Raw genomic sequence first — 21,429 nt, 5'->3', positions numbered from 1 at the left:
AGAAGCTATATTTTTTAAATTTCAACAAAAAAAGAGGAAAATACATTTGCTAATTCTTTACCCAGGTGACCTTTTTCTCACATTTAATAAACTCAGACTTATCATTTATTTCCTATGATTTGAAAACCACTTTTTATAACCACAGTGTGTCCAAATGTTTGTGTCAGATGACAAACGACCTTCCCTCATGTACCTCAAACTGTCTCAAATGTCCTCTTCGAGAAGAGTGACAATCTTCATTAGAACAGTGTCATTATAAGATGTTATCAACATCTTCCTATACAACTTAGGACAATACAGACATCATATGCAAGATGGACACAGCTGTGTCTGGAGACTACCGAGTGTCTTTAAAACAAAGACCCAGCTGCACAAGTGCTGGATCAAACTGCCAGACTAATTAAAGTAAAAAAAAAAAAAAAAAAAAAAAGGCTTACAAGGGCACTGCAAATCTACATAAGCCATAAAAGCCATGCCACATTTACACCCCGTTAGGGCTATTCTCTCTTAAAGGGACATGCGCACAGTTTACAAACAGAGGAGGCAAAAAGACTGCTGGGAAAGCAGCAGGGTTGGGAAAGCCAGTTTAAAAAGTCTCAGCCATGACTGAAGTATTATTCTAATAATTTATTTAACATTAGTGAAAAGAATTTGTGCTAGAATCGATTATCATTTTAGCATATCTGCTGATTTAAGCCAGTTTTCTCTACAACCATGTGATGCCTGACTGGCTGCAACAGAAAGATCAACATTATGATTACAAGTAATCCATTGTTCCCAACCCTGTAAAGCAGTGAGAGTGGCATACCAGTCACATGCACGTTATGGGAAATGTTAGCCTAGACACATGAGTACAAACCTTTGGCTCTTGGCTGCTAGTTACTAAACATCATACAGAATAACAAGCAGCTGCAAGGGGAGGAGGCTCATGTCCAGTGAAAGCACCATTCACGCAGTAAAGTTGCATTATAGCACAGAGGTGGGTTTTTTTCCCCGCTTCAGAACATTTGATTAACAACAGTCCAATCTGCTTTGACAGCAGCTGAATGTTTTTAAACCTCTCTTGGTTTCTGTTAATGGCAGAGACCTGTCACTCCGACCAGTTTCAGCCTCCCTCTATGTAGGCAGGATTAAGTCTTTTAACAATCAACAGTGAGCAATATGTGGTCGGCTTTTTTTCTTTTACAGTTTGAGAGGTTTTTCTCTCTTAATTTTTTTTATACATGAGACAACGTACTGCGCAAAATGGAAATGCGCACATACTGGAAGCATAATGTTGCTGAGAACATGCAAGTTGAGTATACAGCAGAGCAAAAAAGCGATGTTTCCCGATGTCTTCTTCTTCTTCATGAAACATCATCTGGCACTCTGATTTGCATCTTCAAGCACGTGACTCTTTCTTCGCGTGTGGCTTATTTCCCAGCAGGGCATCGATCTCAGTAATGGTTTGAGGGGTCATTTGGGATAAAATCTAAAATGAAAGATGATGGCAGTCAGTTTAAAAATGGGATCTTTTTGTGCGTGTCGGTTGTCATTTTCTTTTGCACAGAATGAAACATATTTTCTGGTTTAAACAACTGTGCCTCAGCTTGTCACAATAAAATAAGGACATGGGAGAAAAAAGGAACAAGATTTTACCCGGAGGGCACCGAGGTTCTCAATGAGCTGGTCCGCGTTAGAAACACCCAGAAGTACTGAGCTGACTCCCTCACTGCGGAGACACCAGGCTGGAAGAAAAGAGAAATCCATGAAGCCCTGAGACCTAGTGTGGTTCTGCAAGTTCCTTTACTTATGTTAGACATTTGTTATATCCATTATGCAAAACTGGAAAGAGTATAAAAAGCAAAATGAAAAGAAAAAATCTTGAAAAAATGGACTATCTCACAGCTAATCAGGTTAATCTGTAACAGGCCAATGAGATAGCTGGTTATAAAAAGAGCATCCCAGAAAGGCAGGCTAAAAAGTAAGATTGAGGAGTAATTGAATAAGTAGTAATTCTTTATATAACAATGAAGAGAATTAGGGAATTGAATCATCTACAGTTTCATCATCACAAGATTCAGGGAAAATGGAGTTCAAAACAACATGCATTGAATGGATGTGACGTTCAAGGCCTCGGGCAGAGCCACATTAACAACAGACTACAGTGTTTTCCACACCACACTGCATGGATAAAAAAAGCACTTCCAAAAATCAGTTAGTCAACATCGATCTCTTCTGCACATAGAAATACAACCTCAAACTTGCAACAAAACACAAACAACAATAAAAAAAAAAGAAAAGGAATTTCTGCTGGACTGGAGCTCATTTGAGAAATCCAAGCAAGGCCTCCAGAACAATGTGAAAAACAGTCCAGTGGTCAGACACAAAAACTTTAATCTGCTTAGAAAATCACAAACACTGCATGCTCCAGTAAAAAAAAAAAAAAAAAAAGAAAGGAACCAGTTAGTTTCTTATCAGCGCTTAAATCAAAAGGCAGCATCTGTGATAGTATGGGGTTTACATCAATTAATCATACCCCTCATGGGTAACATGGTAATCTGTGAAGGCACCAGCAATGCTAAATGGCTTATTGATACAAGTTTTGAAGCAAAACCTGCTGTCATCCAGACTGTCTTCAAAAAGAAAGGCCTTGCTTACTTGTTTCACTTATACATTTATAGTCACCAGTCTGATAAACATGACATTATATCTGTTGTAACTTTTGGCATTTTCAATCAAAAACAGATTGAAAATCTGTTTTTGATTATTTACTCATTTGTAAATAATCACATTCTGTCTTTAACAACTTTTAAGCCAAATCGTTTTTTTAAAGGCCTTTTTTTTTTTTTTTTTTTAGATGGAAGGTGCATCATTTCCTGTTGGCCAAACTACATTGATCCCACATCTATACATTTTATGGTAGACAGGCAAGCTAAAGTGGCTACACTTTAACAAGTAAGCAATATTGGTGAGGTATATTTATGAGAAAAGTACTTCTAAGCAACAGGTTTATAGGAAGCATTTTTTTTACCCACAAGATAATAATTTGCTGAAATTTCCTATAATCACACAATCAATACTTGCACTCTGCACCAGCATGTGCAGCCAGAGTGATTCTTGCAGATCAATGAATTTTAACTTGGGCAGTAACACAAGTACATTTATGAACAAAATCTGCAAGTTGAATGCACAATGGTTATACGTAAAGTGAGCCGTACCAATGGCTAACTGTGCAGCAGTGCATCCCAGTCTGTCTGCCAGTAGATGGAGCTCCTTGATTTTAGCGAGCTGCCTGCGGCCCTCCTCACTGTTCACTCGCTCCTTCAGCCACTGGTATCCCTACAACCAAAATGGAGGAAAATCATTGATTTCATACTGATTTAATGTTTTAATATCTGTGAAATTTAAAGCTACACTGATTTTTTGACTGATTTAGAGTGGCAGAAATCCCTGAAGAGTGTCACTTAAATCAAACTGACCTTCATTGCTGCTCTGGAGCACTCTGGCACACCATCACTGTACTTCCCTGTGATTAATCCACAAGCAAGTGGAGACCAGGTCATTGCTCCCACACCTGAGAGAGAAAAGAAACGTTAAAACTTAATTAACTTTCCATGGAAAACAACTGAGGGGAAAAAATGACAGGGTTGTGGATGTCTGACCGATCTTGTGGTAAAGTTCTGGAAGTTGCACTTCAACTTTATCCCTCTGGAAATAGTGATACTCTGCCTGCTCACACACAGGTGGTATCAGATTGAACTGGCGTGCAACTGAATATGCCTCCTGATGCCAAACAGAGAAACAAAAAGCCATGGTTACAGATCAGAATTTTTGTGAAAAGCTGATACTTTTAAAGTTTAATAATTGTTAAAGAGGAAGCTCTGTATTTACCATAATCTCCATGGCACTCCAGCGTGAGGTCCCCCAGTACATGGCCATACCCTGGTTTATTACAAACGTCATGGCCCGAACAATCTCTGCAAAATCACAAAATACAGTTTATTGTACAGCATCATTTAAAAAAAAATATTAGAACATTTACTGTGATGAGAATGAGTGCAGATGAGAAAAGGGCAAAAAATTATTAAAAACATCTGAAACTGACCTTCCATCGGGCTGTTAACGTCATTTCTGTTAGCAAACACTATATCCACGTAATCTAGCTGGAGTCTTGATAAAGATCCTCGTAAACCTGTGATGAACAATCAAGTCAATTGAAGTTTATTTATAAGCGTGTTTAAAACAAAAGACATTGATCAAAATGCTGTATAATTTAAAAACAACAAGAAAGAAAAACACAAAATGGTTATAAACAAATACCTGAACACAAAGGCAGTGTCAAGAACTGAATCTGAGTTCAAATAAAACTAGGTTTTTAAATGAATTTTTAAAATGCCTGGCTCTGATGTGGAACAACAATCTATCATTACACAGACAGTCTTACTTAAAAGAATATGCTTTATGCTGGAGCTAACATTCCACAATGACAACCTAAATATGCTAACATGCTAACATATCAGTTTGACTGCATGAAATGCTAATTTGCTAATGCTTAGCAGGTGGAATTTCCCCTCATATCTTCTGTCATTTGCAAACAAATAAACATACATAAAAAATAAATGTATTACAAAACTCAGAGGGTATATTTTAAGTGAATGATACTGAAAGCCTAAAGTTAAAAAACTATTTATCTTTTTACAGAAATTAATGTTTGAACAAAATCATATCACTTCAATAGACATAATCTATCAATTAATTTACCACTCAATTAAAAATTCAGGATGACACTAAATAAAAAGCTTTGCACAAAAGGTTTTTAGAATATACCATCTCAGTGTGTTGACTAGCAGAATCAAGATATTTCAGTCTGAAGCAAACTGGTGCACCAACAAGATGACTACCTAACATCTAAACTGTAATTTAGCCTAAATGAAAACATGCCTTCTTTTCCATTTATTTTAATAACCACTTATTCATGTGGCTTTCTGTTTTTATTGATTCATTTCCCTCATAAGTACATTGTTTTTATTAACTCATTTACTCACAGTATAGGTATCTTATATCTGTTGTTTTTTTATTTAGTCTTATTGTTCAATATTTTTAACTCCATTGTTTTTCTTATGGGAATACTTCATGCTATTGATAAACAGTAGGTGGTTGTGGTTGAGGTGGTGGTGGCAGTTTTGGTGCATACATATTTTGTGTGTGTGTGTGTGTGTGCATTTTAGAAAGAGTGAGACTATGATTTAGTTTTAGGTTTTAAAAATTGTTAGGTTTTATACTTGGTTGTGTAAAGACTTTATTTAAAAAATGTATTTACACAAAGCACCTTTTTTTTTAACTTTAAATAAATTTATAAATAAAATGTAATTTTATTTAAAAGCACCACATTTTATAGTTTGTATTGCATTACAAATCAGATTAGTTGAAAAATCGGACTAAAAACGTATAAATCAAATATAACCAAATATAACTAAAAACTAAATATATCTAAACATAACTAACAATAAGCCACACAGCATTCAAACTGTGGCTCAGGCCATGGTAATTAATACCTTGATCAGTGGTATTCGTTTGCTTTTTTTTCTTTTTTGCATTAAGATGTAGCCTGTAAATATTTACAAATATCTCCCAATCATAAATGCAATTTACTAACAAAACTATATGTACTAAAAATAATATTAATGAAATAAAATCTTGAACTAAGGACGTTTTGGTGTAACATTGCTTTCATTAAACTGTCAGTGGTGTGATAATGCCTAACAAGTTTATAAATTGCAATTTTATTTCACAAAAGAAACACATTCAAGAGAAGGAGAATAATGAACAGTCTGCTTATAGCAGGTTGCAAAATTACTTTAGAATAGAAAAGGCTGGGTAAGATCACACAGCTTGTATGAACAATTTGGCCTTAATGCCAAAAGTATAAATTCATGCCAGTATAAACGTAACATCTATTGTCAATTTTTTTTGTAGATAGATTCCAAAAGCTTTGAACAGGCATTGAAACTTAACACAAAAGCTCTGAAGCTCCAAAAATAGGATTTGGAACAGCCCTAACAGATTCCCAGGGTACTGGTAATAATGCTCAACAAAGTATGCTTGTGAAAAAGAAAAAATAGCTTTAAGGGTCAGTATTTATTGTTAGATTTAGACATAGAATGAAGCAAAATGCAGTGTGAAGGGCAAAGCCCTGTCAAGTCTTGAGTGCTACACGTAGTTCACTTATTGTGTAGTGACCTAAAAGCATTGTGACTGTGACAAACAGCTTAGTCAATTGCATGGTAAATGGTTACTTCATGGCCTTACTAATACAAGAACAGACTAAGGTGACCTTACACAAAGATTATTTTTGGAAGCAAGGGCTGATTAAGTAGCTGGAAAACAATTGTTTTGACATGCTATTTTTCCTTCTTATATAAGACGTACATATATATATATATATATATGTATATATATATATATATATATATATATATATATATATATATATATATATATATATATATATATATATATATATATATATATATATATATATATATATATATGTATATGTACACACATGACTTTTTGAGTTATCTTGAACAGAAACATCTCCTAGTGTAGGAGATAATTAGTGTACATTTGCACATGGGTGAGAAGGATAGGCATTTTATGCTGATAGCTTCAACCCTTTTTGGTTGAATAATGTTAAGATATTTTATGGTTCTTTTTGCAGCCTAATGTTTGTGAAAGCAAACTAAATAGATACAAGCCAAAATCTTAACTTCTTTGTTCATTTGTGGTTAACCATTCTTAAATTTAAGGTGTAAATGACTTGCTCTACCTTCAATAATGTGTTTTCTGGAGAGTCCTCTCTCAGTCTCTGCTCTGTTGAGTGATGAAAATACACATTAGTGATATTCTATTTAAATTCCAAAAGTAAAAAGGGAGTTTTTAAAAGGTAAAACTGTGGTTGTTTCATGTTTTACTTACTGGCCGCCCCAATAGATTTTTGTAGTGATGACAAAACTTGAGCGCCTGGCAAAGACACAATGTGACTATGATGAAATATGATCAGGAAATTTATTTGTATATAATGACATTCTTATCCTTTTATGGTTTTCATAAAGCCAAAGCTTTACATTATTCTTTCAAAAAAATAAAGTTCCTCTTGAGACAGGTAAGATAAAGCAGAAGGACAGTGCATTTAAAAGACGGATTAATAGAGATTACTTGGTGAAAAAAGGGGTGAAAAAAGCATTTATGGTCTAATACAGTTGGAGAGCTTTTCACATGCCTGTCATTCAATTAAAAAAAAATCAAAGAATACCTCCATCCTTTCTTCTTGATAATGTTCCCTAGAGTAATTTCCGCTCTGTGAAGAAAATACATCATTAATTGTGATAAGTTGCTGCTATTTGAGATTAATGCCTGACAATATTAAATGACTTTGGAAACAATCTACTAAAAACCTAAGCACATTTTTATGAGATGTTAACTTGCCAGAAGAGACAGTATAAAAGAAATACTGCTTTAAAAGACGAGAAGCTTTTATAAAAGCTTGGTAGAAGAAAGCCTGACCTTCCAGAAGCGTACACCTCTGCTGTGTCAAACAGGTTCACTCCATTCTCATAAGCTATGGTCATCAGGTTTTCAGCTATCTGAGGGAACAGAAAACTGAGATTGAGAGATGGCGACAGTGGAGGAATTCTAAGTACAGGGACGTTGCTTGTGACGGGCAACATGCAGGATAAAGGAATAAAAACAATATTTCCACAATTGAAGTCTGTCAAATTTTAAAACCTTTTAATAATTGGAGGTACAAGAGCAGACTGTTTTGCAGAAGCAGCATGAGTGAAGATGCTGAGGAATCTTATAAGCACAACAGAGTTCTCACCTCATCTGAGATCTGTGACCCAAATGTCACCCATGTGCCTGGACAAGACAAAAGGCAGACATCTTGTTTAGTTTGAGGGGTTTGAAACAGAATTTTTCCAAGCATACAAACCAACTCACCTAACCCAAGACAAGACACTCGTAGACCTGACTTTCCCAGGTTCCTGCAGAGGAGAAAAACCCCAAAAACATCAGAAACTGAAGGCATAAAGCTCTGAAGCTTCCCTTTGAGTTACGTTCTCTCATCTTTACATAAAAGAATAAAGATGTGCAGTGATAGGATGAGAAATAAAAGCAAAATGATGCTGACTGAAGCAACAACTTGCTCAGAAAGCAACTGAAATTAATTGGAGCCACATTATCTTATCTACTCTTTAAATTGACATTTAAGTTTCTAACAAAGTTTACAGCTACTATATTAAATATTTCTTTCATTGTGTGTTTCAGAGCTAGTTTTAATTATCATCTGGCCTATAAAGTGCATCGTAGGGCAGATGTTAACATGGAGAGAAGTTATTGTTAATTGCTAATAAACACCACTGTTTGTTTACACCATTGAAATCAGTACTTATCTGCTGCTTATGGACACTAAGTAGGGGGACTTTTACAGTTTTTTTTATCTCAATAAATATAGAAAAAAAGGTCAGATTTTGATATTCAATCAAAATTTGTTACATGTTTACTGAGTATCTGCAAATAAAACAAATATGGTCTTCAAACAGGTGGCATGCAACAGAAACCAAGTGTGATGTGACATTTAAACTTCTCATCGTGTCTTCTTTGTGCATGTGAACTCTTCCTCCACTGCAGCTTCAAATGGAAAGTCTTTACTACCTTGGGGACAGATAAGTCCTTGTGTCTAATTATTTCTGCATAACTGAGCTTTTATCCATCATGTGTTAATAGTTTTATGTATTATAGTCGGTCAGTCAAACAACTGAAGGGAACAGAGCTCAGCTCAGTCAGAGTCATGACAAAACCTTCTTTGGTCTGTACAGTAAACGGCCCAAAACGTGCCATAAGCGAAAGAGGAATCCATTACCCAACGTGCCACATCTGATTATCCAGACAGCTGAATTTGAAGGGGTGGCAGGGAGAAACAGAGAGCTGCATCTCTGACCATATCTGAAAATGACGTTGGGCTTTATTCTCTCCTCTTCCTCCTGCTCTATGTGTGCTCTCCCCCATTCTAATTAGCCTGGGAGCCAGCTGGAGGGGCAGCAGAATTGCAGTGCAACTCATTGCTCGCTGTCTTTTCATCTCCAGTGCCTCTCCCTTCTCTGCCTGCCTCTCTGTGTCCAACACAAACAGCCAAATGCAGACAGACAGACTGTCAAAGCATTTAGACACAGTCAAATGAGTGCTGCTTTTATTTTCCAAGTCTATTTTTAAAGCTGAACCTGATGCTATTTTTAGATTCTTGCATATGTAAGCATTTGTGTCCCCGCTGTGTGTGCTGTGTGGAGGCATCAGTGCTCCTGTGTGTGCTGCATGTGGGTGTCAAACACATATGGGCTGTGTCTTTACATGAAAACCCTGTCAAAATAGCACACGGGTCAGAGTTCAGGGATGATAAATAAAGAGAGAAATGTGTTTGTGGGGATTTTGTGTTGTTGATTCCTTGTATGATAATCTGGCTCAGGTTCATCAGCCAATGACAGCTCAGCCTGTTCTATAACCATGACAGTTACTTTGAACAATTCTCACAGACTGTCCTTTATACGCTTCTTTCAAATCTTTTATTTATTCTTTTTTTTGGTTTTGTTCTTCTTTAGTGACATATTGAGTGACATCTTTTCCATTGTGTGTTTGTTTTTGTTTTTTTGTTTTTTTTTGCTTCAGTTTAAGCTTAGGAAAGTTAAAAGGAAATTCTCTTGTCAAACCACACTTGATAAGGTTGGACCAATGTCAGCAACACCAAATAATTCCCTGAAACTTAACTGAATCTGTGCACCAAGAAGACATAAAGAAGATGTACCACAAAGAGAATTCCTAATAGAGACAATCTTAATAGAAGTGTGTTGCATCTTCAGAAATATACATGAGCAGCCTGTTGATTAGCTGAGAAAACATGTAAATTAATTACATTAGTAAACCCTTTGTCTTCCACCTCCGTCTCTGCTTCTTCCCATATTTTTATTTTCAAACTGTACTACAATAATAGACAGAAAGGCTATTGGCAAAAACAACAAAAACAAAACAACTAAGCATGAGTCAGCATAAGGAAAATGTCAAGCATCCAGGAGAATCCACAGCTCTTACACAAGTGCCTGCCTTTCCGTTTTAATGTGCTTACGCTTTTCAAAATTGGAATATGAGTGCGTGACTCGTTCATATTAACATGATTGCTTAACACTGTGAATTAATGCATCATGCCTGGAGCAAAAGAAAACCTTGCACGCATTATTGGATAAATCCAGTTATTGTTGTGTCCAATAAAATGTTTTTAGTTGTGGTTTCTTTTTTTCATTATTTGTTCTGGGCAGTGGAGGATGTCATTGTTTCTGTGTGTGACAACTGGCCGCCCCCTCCCTGCACTCAACTCCACCGCTCTCTGCAGTGCTGCAGTCTGCTAAATTACTATCTGAGAGTCTGGAGAGACACATGCTCACTCTTTCCTCTCACTTTCTCCCTTATGACAGTCGTTCCCACTATCTCTTGCGTGCACACTGACATACACATATGCAGACAATTGGCCCATATTTCATCTGACGTTGGGCAAAAAAAAAAAAAAAAAAAAAAAAAAAAGGGCAAAATCTTTAATGTGAGATGCTTTCACGTGAATATTCACGCTTGATGGGTATTACACTCGAACACAGGCACAGATCTGCATACGGACATGCATGAATGCACTTATGAGCAAGGCACACAGAACCACAGATGCTTCTCTGTAGCCTCTGTAAGCAGGGCTCCCTGTGTTTTCTTGTCTATTTTTTTTCTCTTGCCATAAATCATGATCTTCAAACAAGATGATTATAGGGAGTCGGCAGTTCCATCTATACATTATTAATAGGGGAGAGAGAGAGGAGGTGCACAGGTGCGCAGTCATGGTGTAGTCAGCAGTTTAACCTGTGCTGACATTTACAGTTAGTTTTCACCCGAGACATAAGGAAGACAGTGAATACAGATGGTTATGTGCAGATGATGGAGTTTTTTTTTTTTTTTATGCAGTTGTCATAAAATGCCACACACACACACACACACACACACACACACACACACACAGAACGGGCTCTTCTCTAGAGGGAAGCACACCTAGATATTAATAACACCCGCGTCAGTGTGTGTGTGCTAATAAACACATTTTCTCTGCACAAAAACTGTGGAACTGTGGGAAGATGGTGGACACTCATTGTCTTTTAATAAAACAATCTACTATTTCTGGACCTTAGGAGTCTGTTTGCCCAGATAAAAACAAACAGATTTTCTCACATCATGATTTCTCATTTTTGCCCACGATAGAGCTATTTATTTCCGATGAAAACTTATTTTTACTGGGAAGTGGCATCAGAGCCATATTAGGGACTGGTAACCAAATAATCAGAAAGGATTGCTATTAGTTTAAGTGGAATGTTTTATTACAGAGCTTGGTTGTGTAGGTCTGAGGGGTGAGAGCCAATGTTTGAAATCTAACTTTATCTTTTTTTCCCATGCACTTGGCTAAACAGCATACTTTTTGTGTTATAGGGTCACTTTTATGTCTAAGATAGAAAAACTGTGAGAAAAGTAGGTTTGTCTAAATTATGAAATATCCATGCTGGAAGTCGAGCAAATGGAGGACTAAAAAGACCACAATCACAAACTTTCCCACAGATTAGCTCACACAGAGACACAACATCCTTGGATGCTACAAACTTTATCACTATTCTATTTATTATTCTTTTATAAGAGTATTTGTAATGAAGAACAGATGATGTCAAACTGTGCTAAGTGGTCATTTTGGAGGCCTTGCTTTCAACTGAAACAGCTCTAAATTTGTTCTTCTTCACTTCATTGTTGGCCTTTGCGAAGATAATCCTGACGAATTGATCTATGATTTGATGGAGGTTTAAAAATACAGTTGCATCATTTCACGATATTCATATTCGTCCTGAAAGTAGGTTTTTATGTGTTGGTTTTTTTTTTTATTTCTGTAATGAACCTTCTTCATTAACTCTGACCCAGTATTTACATATCTAAACAAATCTGTGTTTCCTTTAATCTGATGTGAAATATACTTAAATAGACGTTGTGGTTTCAGACATATAGTCATATCATTATGAGTATACAATTTTTGAGCAAAAGCCTGAAGATAAGCACAGGGCTCAAAGAGTTCTAGTTAATGTTAAAATATTGACTAATTCTTGGCAGTAGACATTATAATCTTCACAGCATTTTTGTACATGTTATACCTTTTGTCAGACTTCTTGCTGTTGATGGAAACTTATGAAACCAACTGTCGCTCATTTTAAGAGATATTTCATTCCTTAGATTTTAATCATGTATTAGAGTTTGCTTTGCTTTCAGTGCAGTTTAATTCATTGTCTTTTTCCTGATTATGTGGAGCACTTTAAGTCGACAGCAGTTGTACTTGTAAGAATAAAGAAGTGCATGGGAAAGGTCGTATTGAGTTAAAAAATGGGCAGCATGGTGGCATAGTGGTCAGTACGGTGGTCTCACAGCAAGGAGGCCTTCGGCTGAGGGGAGGTTTGGACAGTGGCCTTTCTGTGTGGAGTTTGCATGTACTCCCCGTGTATGTGTGGGATCTCTCCGGGTACTCCGGCTTCCTCCCACCATCCAAAGACATGCATGTTAGGTTAATTGGTTACTCTAAATTGCCTCATAGAGTGTGAGTGGTTGTTTGTCTCTGTGATGGATTGGCGAACTGTCCATGGTGCCTTTCGCCTTTTGCTCAAAGACTGCTGGGATGGGCTCCAGCTTCCCTGCGACCCTTCATTGGATTAAGAGGTTTGGATAGTGAATGAATGAATGAATGAGTTAAAAAACAAAAAATGCAACAATTACTGAGGAAATTCATTCTTTGACAAGCTCACTGCTCTGCACAGTTGTTTTATATCTGAAAGATGGACAAATATGTTAATATCTTCAGTATCAGCACCTTTATTTACTGCCTCATAAATGACAGCTCAATTCATATAAACAGATTAAAGTAAGATGTCATCACACATTTTGCTTTCCCTTTAACTTGACTTTCAATCTTTCAAAACATCTAAAATACTTGGGAATGAATTATGCATATGAAAACACTGACTTAACTTTGACACTGTCTGCTACTCTTAAACAGCTACATGTGTGGTAACATTGAGACTCTAAATGCTCCCTGGAGTTGCTTAAAATGACATACTTTGTGTGCTATTTAAAAACAAAAAATAAAAAAAAACTATATATTTGTTCTATTTTCCATATTTTGTAGATCTTTCCAATTTGTTCTTAAATAATAACTGATGATGACTTTGACTTTGCCTTTGCCAGAGGACCAAATGTGTTACATTTGACTAATTAGGCTTGAAAAGAATATTTTGTGGATAGGATACGGACAGTCTGGTGATGATGCTTGCATTTCAGAACAGCTGCTGCTGTCTGCAGTCTATTATTGACTAATCCATGTCTCATCAAACAACAGTGACCCAGCGGTTACATCACATTTGGAAGAGATTATTAAGTTTCTCATAAAGCTCTCCACTTCATTTAGTTTTTGAAGTATAAAAGCTTTTAAATCTCTTCAACATGCAGGGGAAGAAGTAATAAGAATATTGTTCAGTTTCATGATATATGAAACTGGATTTTTTTAGGAACAAAGGAACATAAAATTTAACTTGTATTAGAAATGGAAAACGTCTCATAGTTTGAATGTATTTTGGTTGCGAGCCAGGCTGAAATGAAGCAAGTTAAGATACTGTGTGACTTTGCTCAAGACTTGTTGGGCCTCATAGTGAGTCACTAATCTGTTCATCCGACTGGAAACTCAGCAACAAAAATCCAGCAAGAGAGGAGAGCTGAAGGGCAAGTGTGCTGCAACTGCTCTGTTGTTCTCCTCTGTGCTGCACAAAGCATTTGTTTCCCATGATTATTAATCATCAGAACAACATGAGGCCAAATGACTTAATTATAACTTAATTAATAATGATGACTCCATTCTGTGAAATGCATCTTTTTTACAGTTTGGGATTCATGACAAATGGATACTGTTTGGGTTTATACACATAGGAACAATCTGTTTGCTAATAATTGTACGAGTAATCATGTGAGGCACAACATTTTTGTGACATCAAAAAAAAAACGGGTAATATTATAATTTACTGTAACAGGCAAATCAGTGACCCTGAAAGCCTAACAATAACAATGTATCTGCAAAAACTGAATGCCTACAGCATAAACATTTCTATATCAGCTGCTGAGGTTACATGCTTCAGAACTCACTTTTCAAGCATGCTGTTGGACAACAGCAGGTCTGTGCATAGTTAAATGTCAGAACACTTCAAATCCTCATGCAAATAACCTTTCAATGGACATTTCTGCTTTGCTCGTCTCTGCCGAGGCTTTGCTTGAGGAAAAGCAGGAGCAGCAAGGATTAAGAGTGTTGAAGCCCTATACAGATTTTAATGTTAGAATCACAATAAACTACTGACAACAGGGACACTGGCATGTTGCTGCAATCTGTTATTCCATTTAATTATCCATATATGGGATTGCAGAAATGGAAGTAAGATCATCAAATTTTCCATAATGTTGCAGCACAGAATAGCATTTTAGTAGATTTGAAAATGCGTTGTCAAACATGCTACGTTTCCATTTCATTTCCATAAAAACCATTACATTTTTAAGCATAAAGAAACGAAGACTTTGTGCACAATGTAAAATTAATCATTCTATTTTGTCAGTGAGAGTCAAGCTGGTAATTCTGCCAGTACTTGGCATAACTGAGACAAGGCAGGCAGTGTCATCTGCTGGTAAGAAAAGATGTGGGTGAGCTAGATGATGAATTTTGTAGCTTCTGTGACAAAAATTACAAAATAAGCTATTTTACAGATGAGTTTATAGAGACTCGATCACTGATGGAGAGGGAATTACGGGTGTGGCAACCAACAGCACTGTCTGAAAAGCGAGATGCTTCAGAGATTTAAAACTGCAGAACCAGCTCTGATGGGGATAAGTAAAGCCTTAAAATGTATCATTTTACAGCATTTAAGGTGATGACAGTGCACGTGTATGTAAGTAGTTACCTGCATTGTACAGTCATCACTTCACCTCTGGCCACTGAGGAATCCACTAACAGATGGAAACATGTTCATGTCTGAAAGAATTTTGGCCACTGACAGCCACCATCCATTCTCAACTTTGCTTTTTGTTTGAAATAATTTAACAATCCATCTTTACCACTAGATGTCAGTCATTCTTACATACTGCATCTTTAAAGGAAGACATCTTTTTTTTCCTGAGTTTGAACTTTTTTTGTTCAAGTAGCTCAGTATCAAGAACTTGCAGAAGAACTTGGAAACTCACTTTTTAAAATACTGTCCAGCATAATTCAAAACCTGAAGAGTGATTTTGCAAAATGCAGTCACTTCCTTCATAACAAGTAACTTTGGGGTTGCCAGGCAACCAGCCAACCTGCTAAGCTAAATTGCCAGCCTGCCTGTTATAGGTTCACGTCCAGCCTTTGTACTTTGTTGCTAATAAATGCACTTCCAAAGATGTTCATTCATTCTTTTGACAAACTTAGACCAACGTTCTCTGCATAGAACTAGTATGCTGCTAAAGTCAGACCAGACAGATTCAGACACAGCACAAAAGTGATGTTTAAATCATTTTTCACATGTCATTGTGCTGGATGCTTGCCCACTTACATGCTCCACCTCTCACTCTGCATTAGCATTATGGCATCCAGCTGCCTGCCACTGACACAATTTGCCTTGTGGCCATTAACTTCCCAACATCTGTGAGAAATCAGAAAGGCGCTGTGGCAAATACATGCATGGCATTTTTACAACATTGTCAAACAAGAGATTTAACAAAACTCTAAAAGGCATTTCAGTGTTAAACCTTAGTGGCTGGTTTGTTTGTTAAATAAAACTAATTCAGCTCTGTACAAATAAAACTCTAAAAATCAATTGTTTTGTATTTTCTGTGGGAATATTTTGTTTTTATTATTCAGTATGATGCATGAATGTATTTTTACTCAGTTTCCATGTTTTTGACGAATACTTGTAAATTACAATTACATTTATTGTGTCACATACTGAACTTGATGGATTTCACAGTCTATTTAATATTTAGCAAATACACACACACACACACACACACACACACACACATATACATACACAATGCTGCAAAAAGCAACAGTGTAGCATTATAAATAAATTTAGTTATAAACTTAAATAAAACACTGCAGGGATTCATGAGAGTTATAAGTGGCGTCTGTCACCTGCCAGTGAGTGATGAGTACTGAGGTTAATGAGCTAGAAGGGGGTTAGAAAAGATGTAGTCAAACAGGGCCAATAATGGCAAAGATTGGTACCATCTGGAAACTGGGATTAGATCAAATTCACTCCCGACTGTTCACTCCTGCTCTCCCATGGCATTCATTTGGCTTCAATCAGTGTCATGTTAAGAAACCTTTTACACAGACTGAAAGGCATTGTATCAGTCAAGCAGCATGCAAACAGGTTTGCGCAGACCAGCATAATCATTCGAGCAGGATGAAATGCAACCAACGCACCGCCTCATACGGACTACACCCGGATGCTGGAGCTTCAAGCGTATTCAGTCACAGGGAGGACTGATAAGCAACAGCAGTGCTGCCTGATTAGAGAATAAGATGAAAACTAAAGGCAATGCCTGGGGAGTTGCCAATGGCAACACTAGCTGGCCATATGCTGTATAGACTTATTGTGCTGCTGCACTCTCTATTAGTGGCACTTTTCTAGAGACAGCAGCACCAACAGAATAATGCAACTACATCACAACCTCGAAAGGAAGCAATTTAAGTGGAGATATCCTAGTTTTGTCCCAAAGCTCATTCCCTTTTTGAGCATCCAATTAAATGAGAGCAAAATAGCCTGAAGGAAATAGTGGGCTTTCAATCAACCTGATTACCAGGAAAACAGGTCATTAAAACCCCTCCTAGTTATTGAATTTTGCAGTCTAACTATAGGATATATATATATATATATATATATATATATATATATATATATATATATATATATGGTAGGAGGCTGTTCTCTACCATATCAAAGTGCATGCTCTGTTTTTATATGCACATTCATATAAACATGCAGCACTTTCCACTGCTTTAAGAACCCCTCTGTGCATCAAAGCTGTATGAACTGCTGCTCTTGTCAGGCTGAAGCTCTAATCCATCAAGCTGAAGTGAATCTAACACAAACAAGTCTTTTCTTGCTGTTTATCTGGGCTGATTTTCTATCCTACTTCATGACTCAGACCTGGTTTGTGCGACGACGGTTCTTCTGTGCATATGCGTGTCTGAAGCTCTGTTTTATAAAAATGAAATGCTTTTAAAGCTGGATGTCCTGAGGTGATTTTCAGAAAGCTGTTATTGGAGGTAGGCTTTTTATTAATCTGTGCTGAGGAGCAAAAGGCCAGGACCAAATCTATATGAAGTCTATGGCAAATGCTCCTTTATGTGTACTGTCTGTTATAGCCTGATAACATTATGACTGTTTTGTATGGATTATGTTTTTACATGCATCAGCATTAGCATTTTTAGGAATTAATGTCACATTTTTATGTCTAAGATATTACTGCTACATGTGCACTCTCTCTGAGGCTTTTTTTTGTCCATCACATGGGTATGTAGACAATGTGTACAGGTCATAGGAGGCACATTGGTGACTTTTCACCCCAAAGTAACCCTAAAATAGACTGACAGAAATATAAATGACAGGGTCCAGCTGTTGGAGTGTTGTCATAACAGGGGGCCTGATTTTACAACCTGCCAGACTATTTCTGTTAGACGTATTCCCACTAATGCTCATTGAGATCATCTGCAACAAGAGGATCATGCAGAGTTTAAAAGGATGCAATAATCAAACCCATCTGAGTCAAATGCCACTGATGAAAATGACCCTCAAGCTCCTCATCTTCTCCTCCTCCTGCTAGTCATACTCACCTGTACTTCATACTGGTGTAGCGCCCAATGGCCTCTTTCATGTGTGCATGGCCCTGTTGAGTCTGACGAGACCCGGGGCCTTCCCTGGTCTTGACAGAGCCTTGTGATGTGTAGTTGCCATTATTCCCTTGTCCACTACCTCCTCCTCCACTGCCTCCACCACCTCCTCCACTGCCACCACCGCCACCTCCTCCCCCACTACTTCCCCCAACTCCTCCACTGCTTCCTCCAGGAGGTGGAGCAGTGCGAAGGCCACAGAGTCGGTCCTCGCTGCGACTCTTCAGGTTGTGCTCAGTGCATGCAAAAGACACCTGCATCCTGACGGTGCTCTCTGCTGGGTCTTCTTCTGAGTCAAAGACGAAGGGAAGTCGCACAAACAGAAATGTCTACAAACTACCAGTGCTGCTGGACACGGTTTCCCCGTTGTGCTGTTGTGGCAACTCAGAGATGCTCATACAAAAGGCTCAGACAGGGCAGGTCAGAGATGTTGGCTGAGAGTTAGTGGGAGCAGGCAAGAGTCCAGCCTCTAACATGACACACACAGAGTTACCGTCTGTTCCGTCTCCTGTCTGGCGATACAAAACTGGCAAAAGGCTCTTAGAGTTTTCACACTCACAAGATGCATCAGGGCTGCCCTCCAAGAATCATCAGGAGGCTTGTAAGCTCTCAGCAGTCCTCAGACGAATTTGGGGATGTGGCAGTTCTCGGGAAGCCCAGCAGCCTCAGAGTCATAGATGCCTCCCTTGAGAGCTTCAATTGCTCAGCCTTTCCCCACATACATGCACAGGCTGGTATGGCTTATGTTGGTGGTACAGCACTTGCCAGCTTGCTGTTTTCTCTTCAGTTGATGCAAGTTGAGTCTGTATTGAGCTGAGGAGCTCCGGAGTGTGCCGCAGCAGCAAAGATATAATCACAACCACAGGCATCCTCACACCTCGCGTCGAAACAAGGCATTTCTGTCTATTTCTTTAAAGCAAAACAAAAAAAAAAAAAAGAATCCGACTTTCTCAAATTTACATTGCGTTTGAGGATAGTCCGACCAAGATGCAGAGACTTGATATGATGCAAATTCATCCATTCAAACCCCACCGATGCATCGTCGCCCAGCAGCTTCACGCAGCATCAAATTTGATGCAAGAGAGGGAAATCAGCACCCAATTCAGCAGGATTACAGAGCCGGCTTGTTGTTACCTTCAGTGTTTCAAGTAGTTGGCGTACCGGTGGTCCCCTGTTATTATGCACAATCTCACGGTGCGTGGATTTGAAGAAAACACCGGCATCCTGGCCCAAAAATCAGCTGCAGCAGACATTTAAATCGCTCGATGGCGCCTTTCGGTTCTTCCTCAGCATCATTTTGTCAGCACAGTCAGCCTCTTTTCCTTATTTTTTTCTTTTCTTTTTTTTTTTTACAGAGGCGCCAAAATGTTCACGACACAAGCAGTGTGGGGGTTTGTAAGATAACTCTGTACGTGTATGTGTGTGTGTTGCTCTCACTCTGTGTCTATCTCTCCCCTCTCTCGGGTGGGATCTCTACATTTTTCATCATACTGGCGTACACAGATTTCTTCACATGAAGCTATATTAATGAAGCCAGTTGGTCCTCAGCTGTGAGCAAGAAAACATTTGTATTATCTGAAGGACGCCACATTGCATTTATAATTTTATTTTATACTTTTTATTTTACTCAAACTGATAGAGCTTCACGTTTTTTTTCCCACATGCAGCCCCCCCCCCCCCCACCCCATGCACAAATCTGCCACCACACCCATGCTCCTGTTCACAAAACAGTGTGCCCATTAATATTTGCATGACAAAATGTCAAAATCCTCCTGAAACCCTTTTAATGTTAGATTCCCATCACTAGATGTTTTAGCCTTTCATGTTATTTCACTCTGCATCACATTGAGTTAATATAAAACTGATGTATTTGTTCGTGAGGCAGTAAAAAATAGTCTTTTTGAGGCAGTGTTTAAACATTTTAACCCTGCTGCCATACCCTTAGAGAAAACTGTCAATCCAAGAGATTGCAGTCGGTGTTGGTGTTTGCCCTGCTGGATCTACTCCCCACAGCGGAGCAATCTGCAAAATATCTCACGTGTGCATAAAAAAACACTCACGCACGTTCATCACTTCCGTCAATTTGTTCTCACATCTGATGAAGTTTGTTTTTTTCAAAGTCCCTGGGCAGACAATAGCATCTGGCTGTCAGAAGGATCTTTGATCAGCACCTTTGTCAGAGATGTTTAGTGCAAGCTGGGAGTTTGCAGGTGCATGGCCACCTACTATTTAAAAGAGGAGATGAAAAAATGATTTTCTATCTTTGTGAAAGGAAGTAAGTGTCATGGAATGGCAGAGATTTGGACCCAGATGCAGGGGAAAGAGGTACAAACCAGATGGAATGCAGTGAATCTTGTTTAATGAAACAGAAGGACGATGAGGAATAATTCAACAATGAACTGGCAAATAAGAACAGAAACCAAGTGTTGTGTATACACAGAAAACACAAAAAGACGCATTTGGACTAAATGGACTAAAAGGAAACCAGGTGAACTACTGAATGGGAAATGGAAGTTAAACCAAATGCACAGAGGAGGAAAACTACAAAATAAAACAGGAAACCAGAAGTAAAGACTACACAAAAACTTCAAACCATGACACAAAGGTTCTGCACAAAGACTTCTCCATCATCATATTGCCCAAGTCTGCATCCCTGTGTGGGTCTAACCTTCATTCATGAAGTAATGTCTCTTATTTCATATAGCAACACTGTTGCTCCAGTCTGTTCTAAATCTATTTGATTACAACTAGGACAGCACTAACATTTAGGGGTTTCTTTTCTCTTTTATTCTCAAAATGTAGACTAACATCTAGGATTATTGTGCAATAAAGTCTTGTCTAAGTCTATTTCTGTGACTGTGACTAGCCAGTAAACTAGGTCTTATATTGGATGGATGTATTTTTAATGGAGAGGCATCACATATGACAGATTATGCAGTATAATCTTAATTCCCATGAAAATGTTTATAAATGATAAAACTCTAAAAGCAGTCTCAGCACCAAAGCGCATTACAAGATCTGGTTTTTTTTTTTTTTTTTTTTTTTTTTTTTTAAACTGATGTTCTTAGTAGCCTGCAAAGTCCTCATTGGAGATAAAACACTGAGGCATATTTACATAATTTTGTTTCTCATTTACAGATTAACACAACCTGAGTGCAACTTAACTGCTCACTTACATTTTCATTTAAATATATAGTGATTATAGCGAATATACGGTAATGTTAGAGGGACACACATCTCTCTCATGTGATTTTTGGCTGATTGCATTATATATATATATATATATATATATATATATATATATATATATATATATATATATATATATATATATAATGGAATCAATTCATCAATATTTAGACTGCATCTTACTT

General features: G+C 37.6%; 1 protein-coding gene across 1 annotated transcript; it reads right to left on the bottom strand.

Moving 5' to 3' along the window:
- Positions 1 to 1,381: 1,381 nt before the first annotated feature.
- Positions 1,382 to 18,315, bottom strand: LOC306761410 (voltage-gated potassium channel subunit beta-3; the record flags this gene model as incomplete). The annotated part of the gene is made up of 14 exons (XM_079247553.1): positions 1,382 to 1,471; positions 1,639 to 1,727; positions 3,201 to 3,321; positions 3,462 to 3,556; positions 3,645 to 3,765; positions 3,874 to 3,959; positions 4,088 to 4,174; positions 6,812 to 6,855; positions 6,961 to 7,005; positions 7,298 to 7,342; positions 7,549 to 7,628; positions 7,865 to 7,902; positions 7,984 to 8,027; positions 17,999 to 18,315. The coding sequence occupies 14 exons, from the start codon at positions 18,313 to 18,315 to the stop codon at positions 1,382 to 1,384; spliced, it is 1,302 nt and encodes a 433-aa protein (XP_079103679.1).
- Between the last annotated feature and the right edge of the window lie 3,114 nt (positions 18,316 to 21,429).

The sequence above is a fragment of the Telmatherina bonti genome, assembly GCF_933228915.1.
Source record: "Telmatherina bonti genome assembly, chromosome: 10".
NCBI lineage: Eukaryota > Metazoa > Chordata > Actinopteri > Atheriniformes > Telmatherinidae > Telmatherina > Telmatherina bonti.
This window is presented reverse-complemented; position numbering and strand designations above follow the sequence as displayed.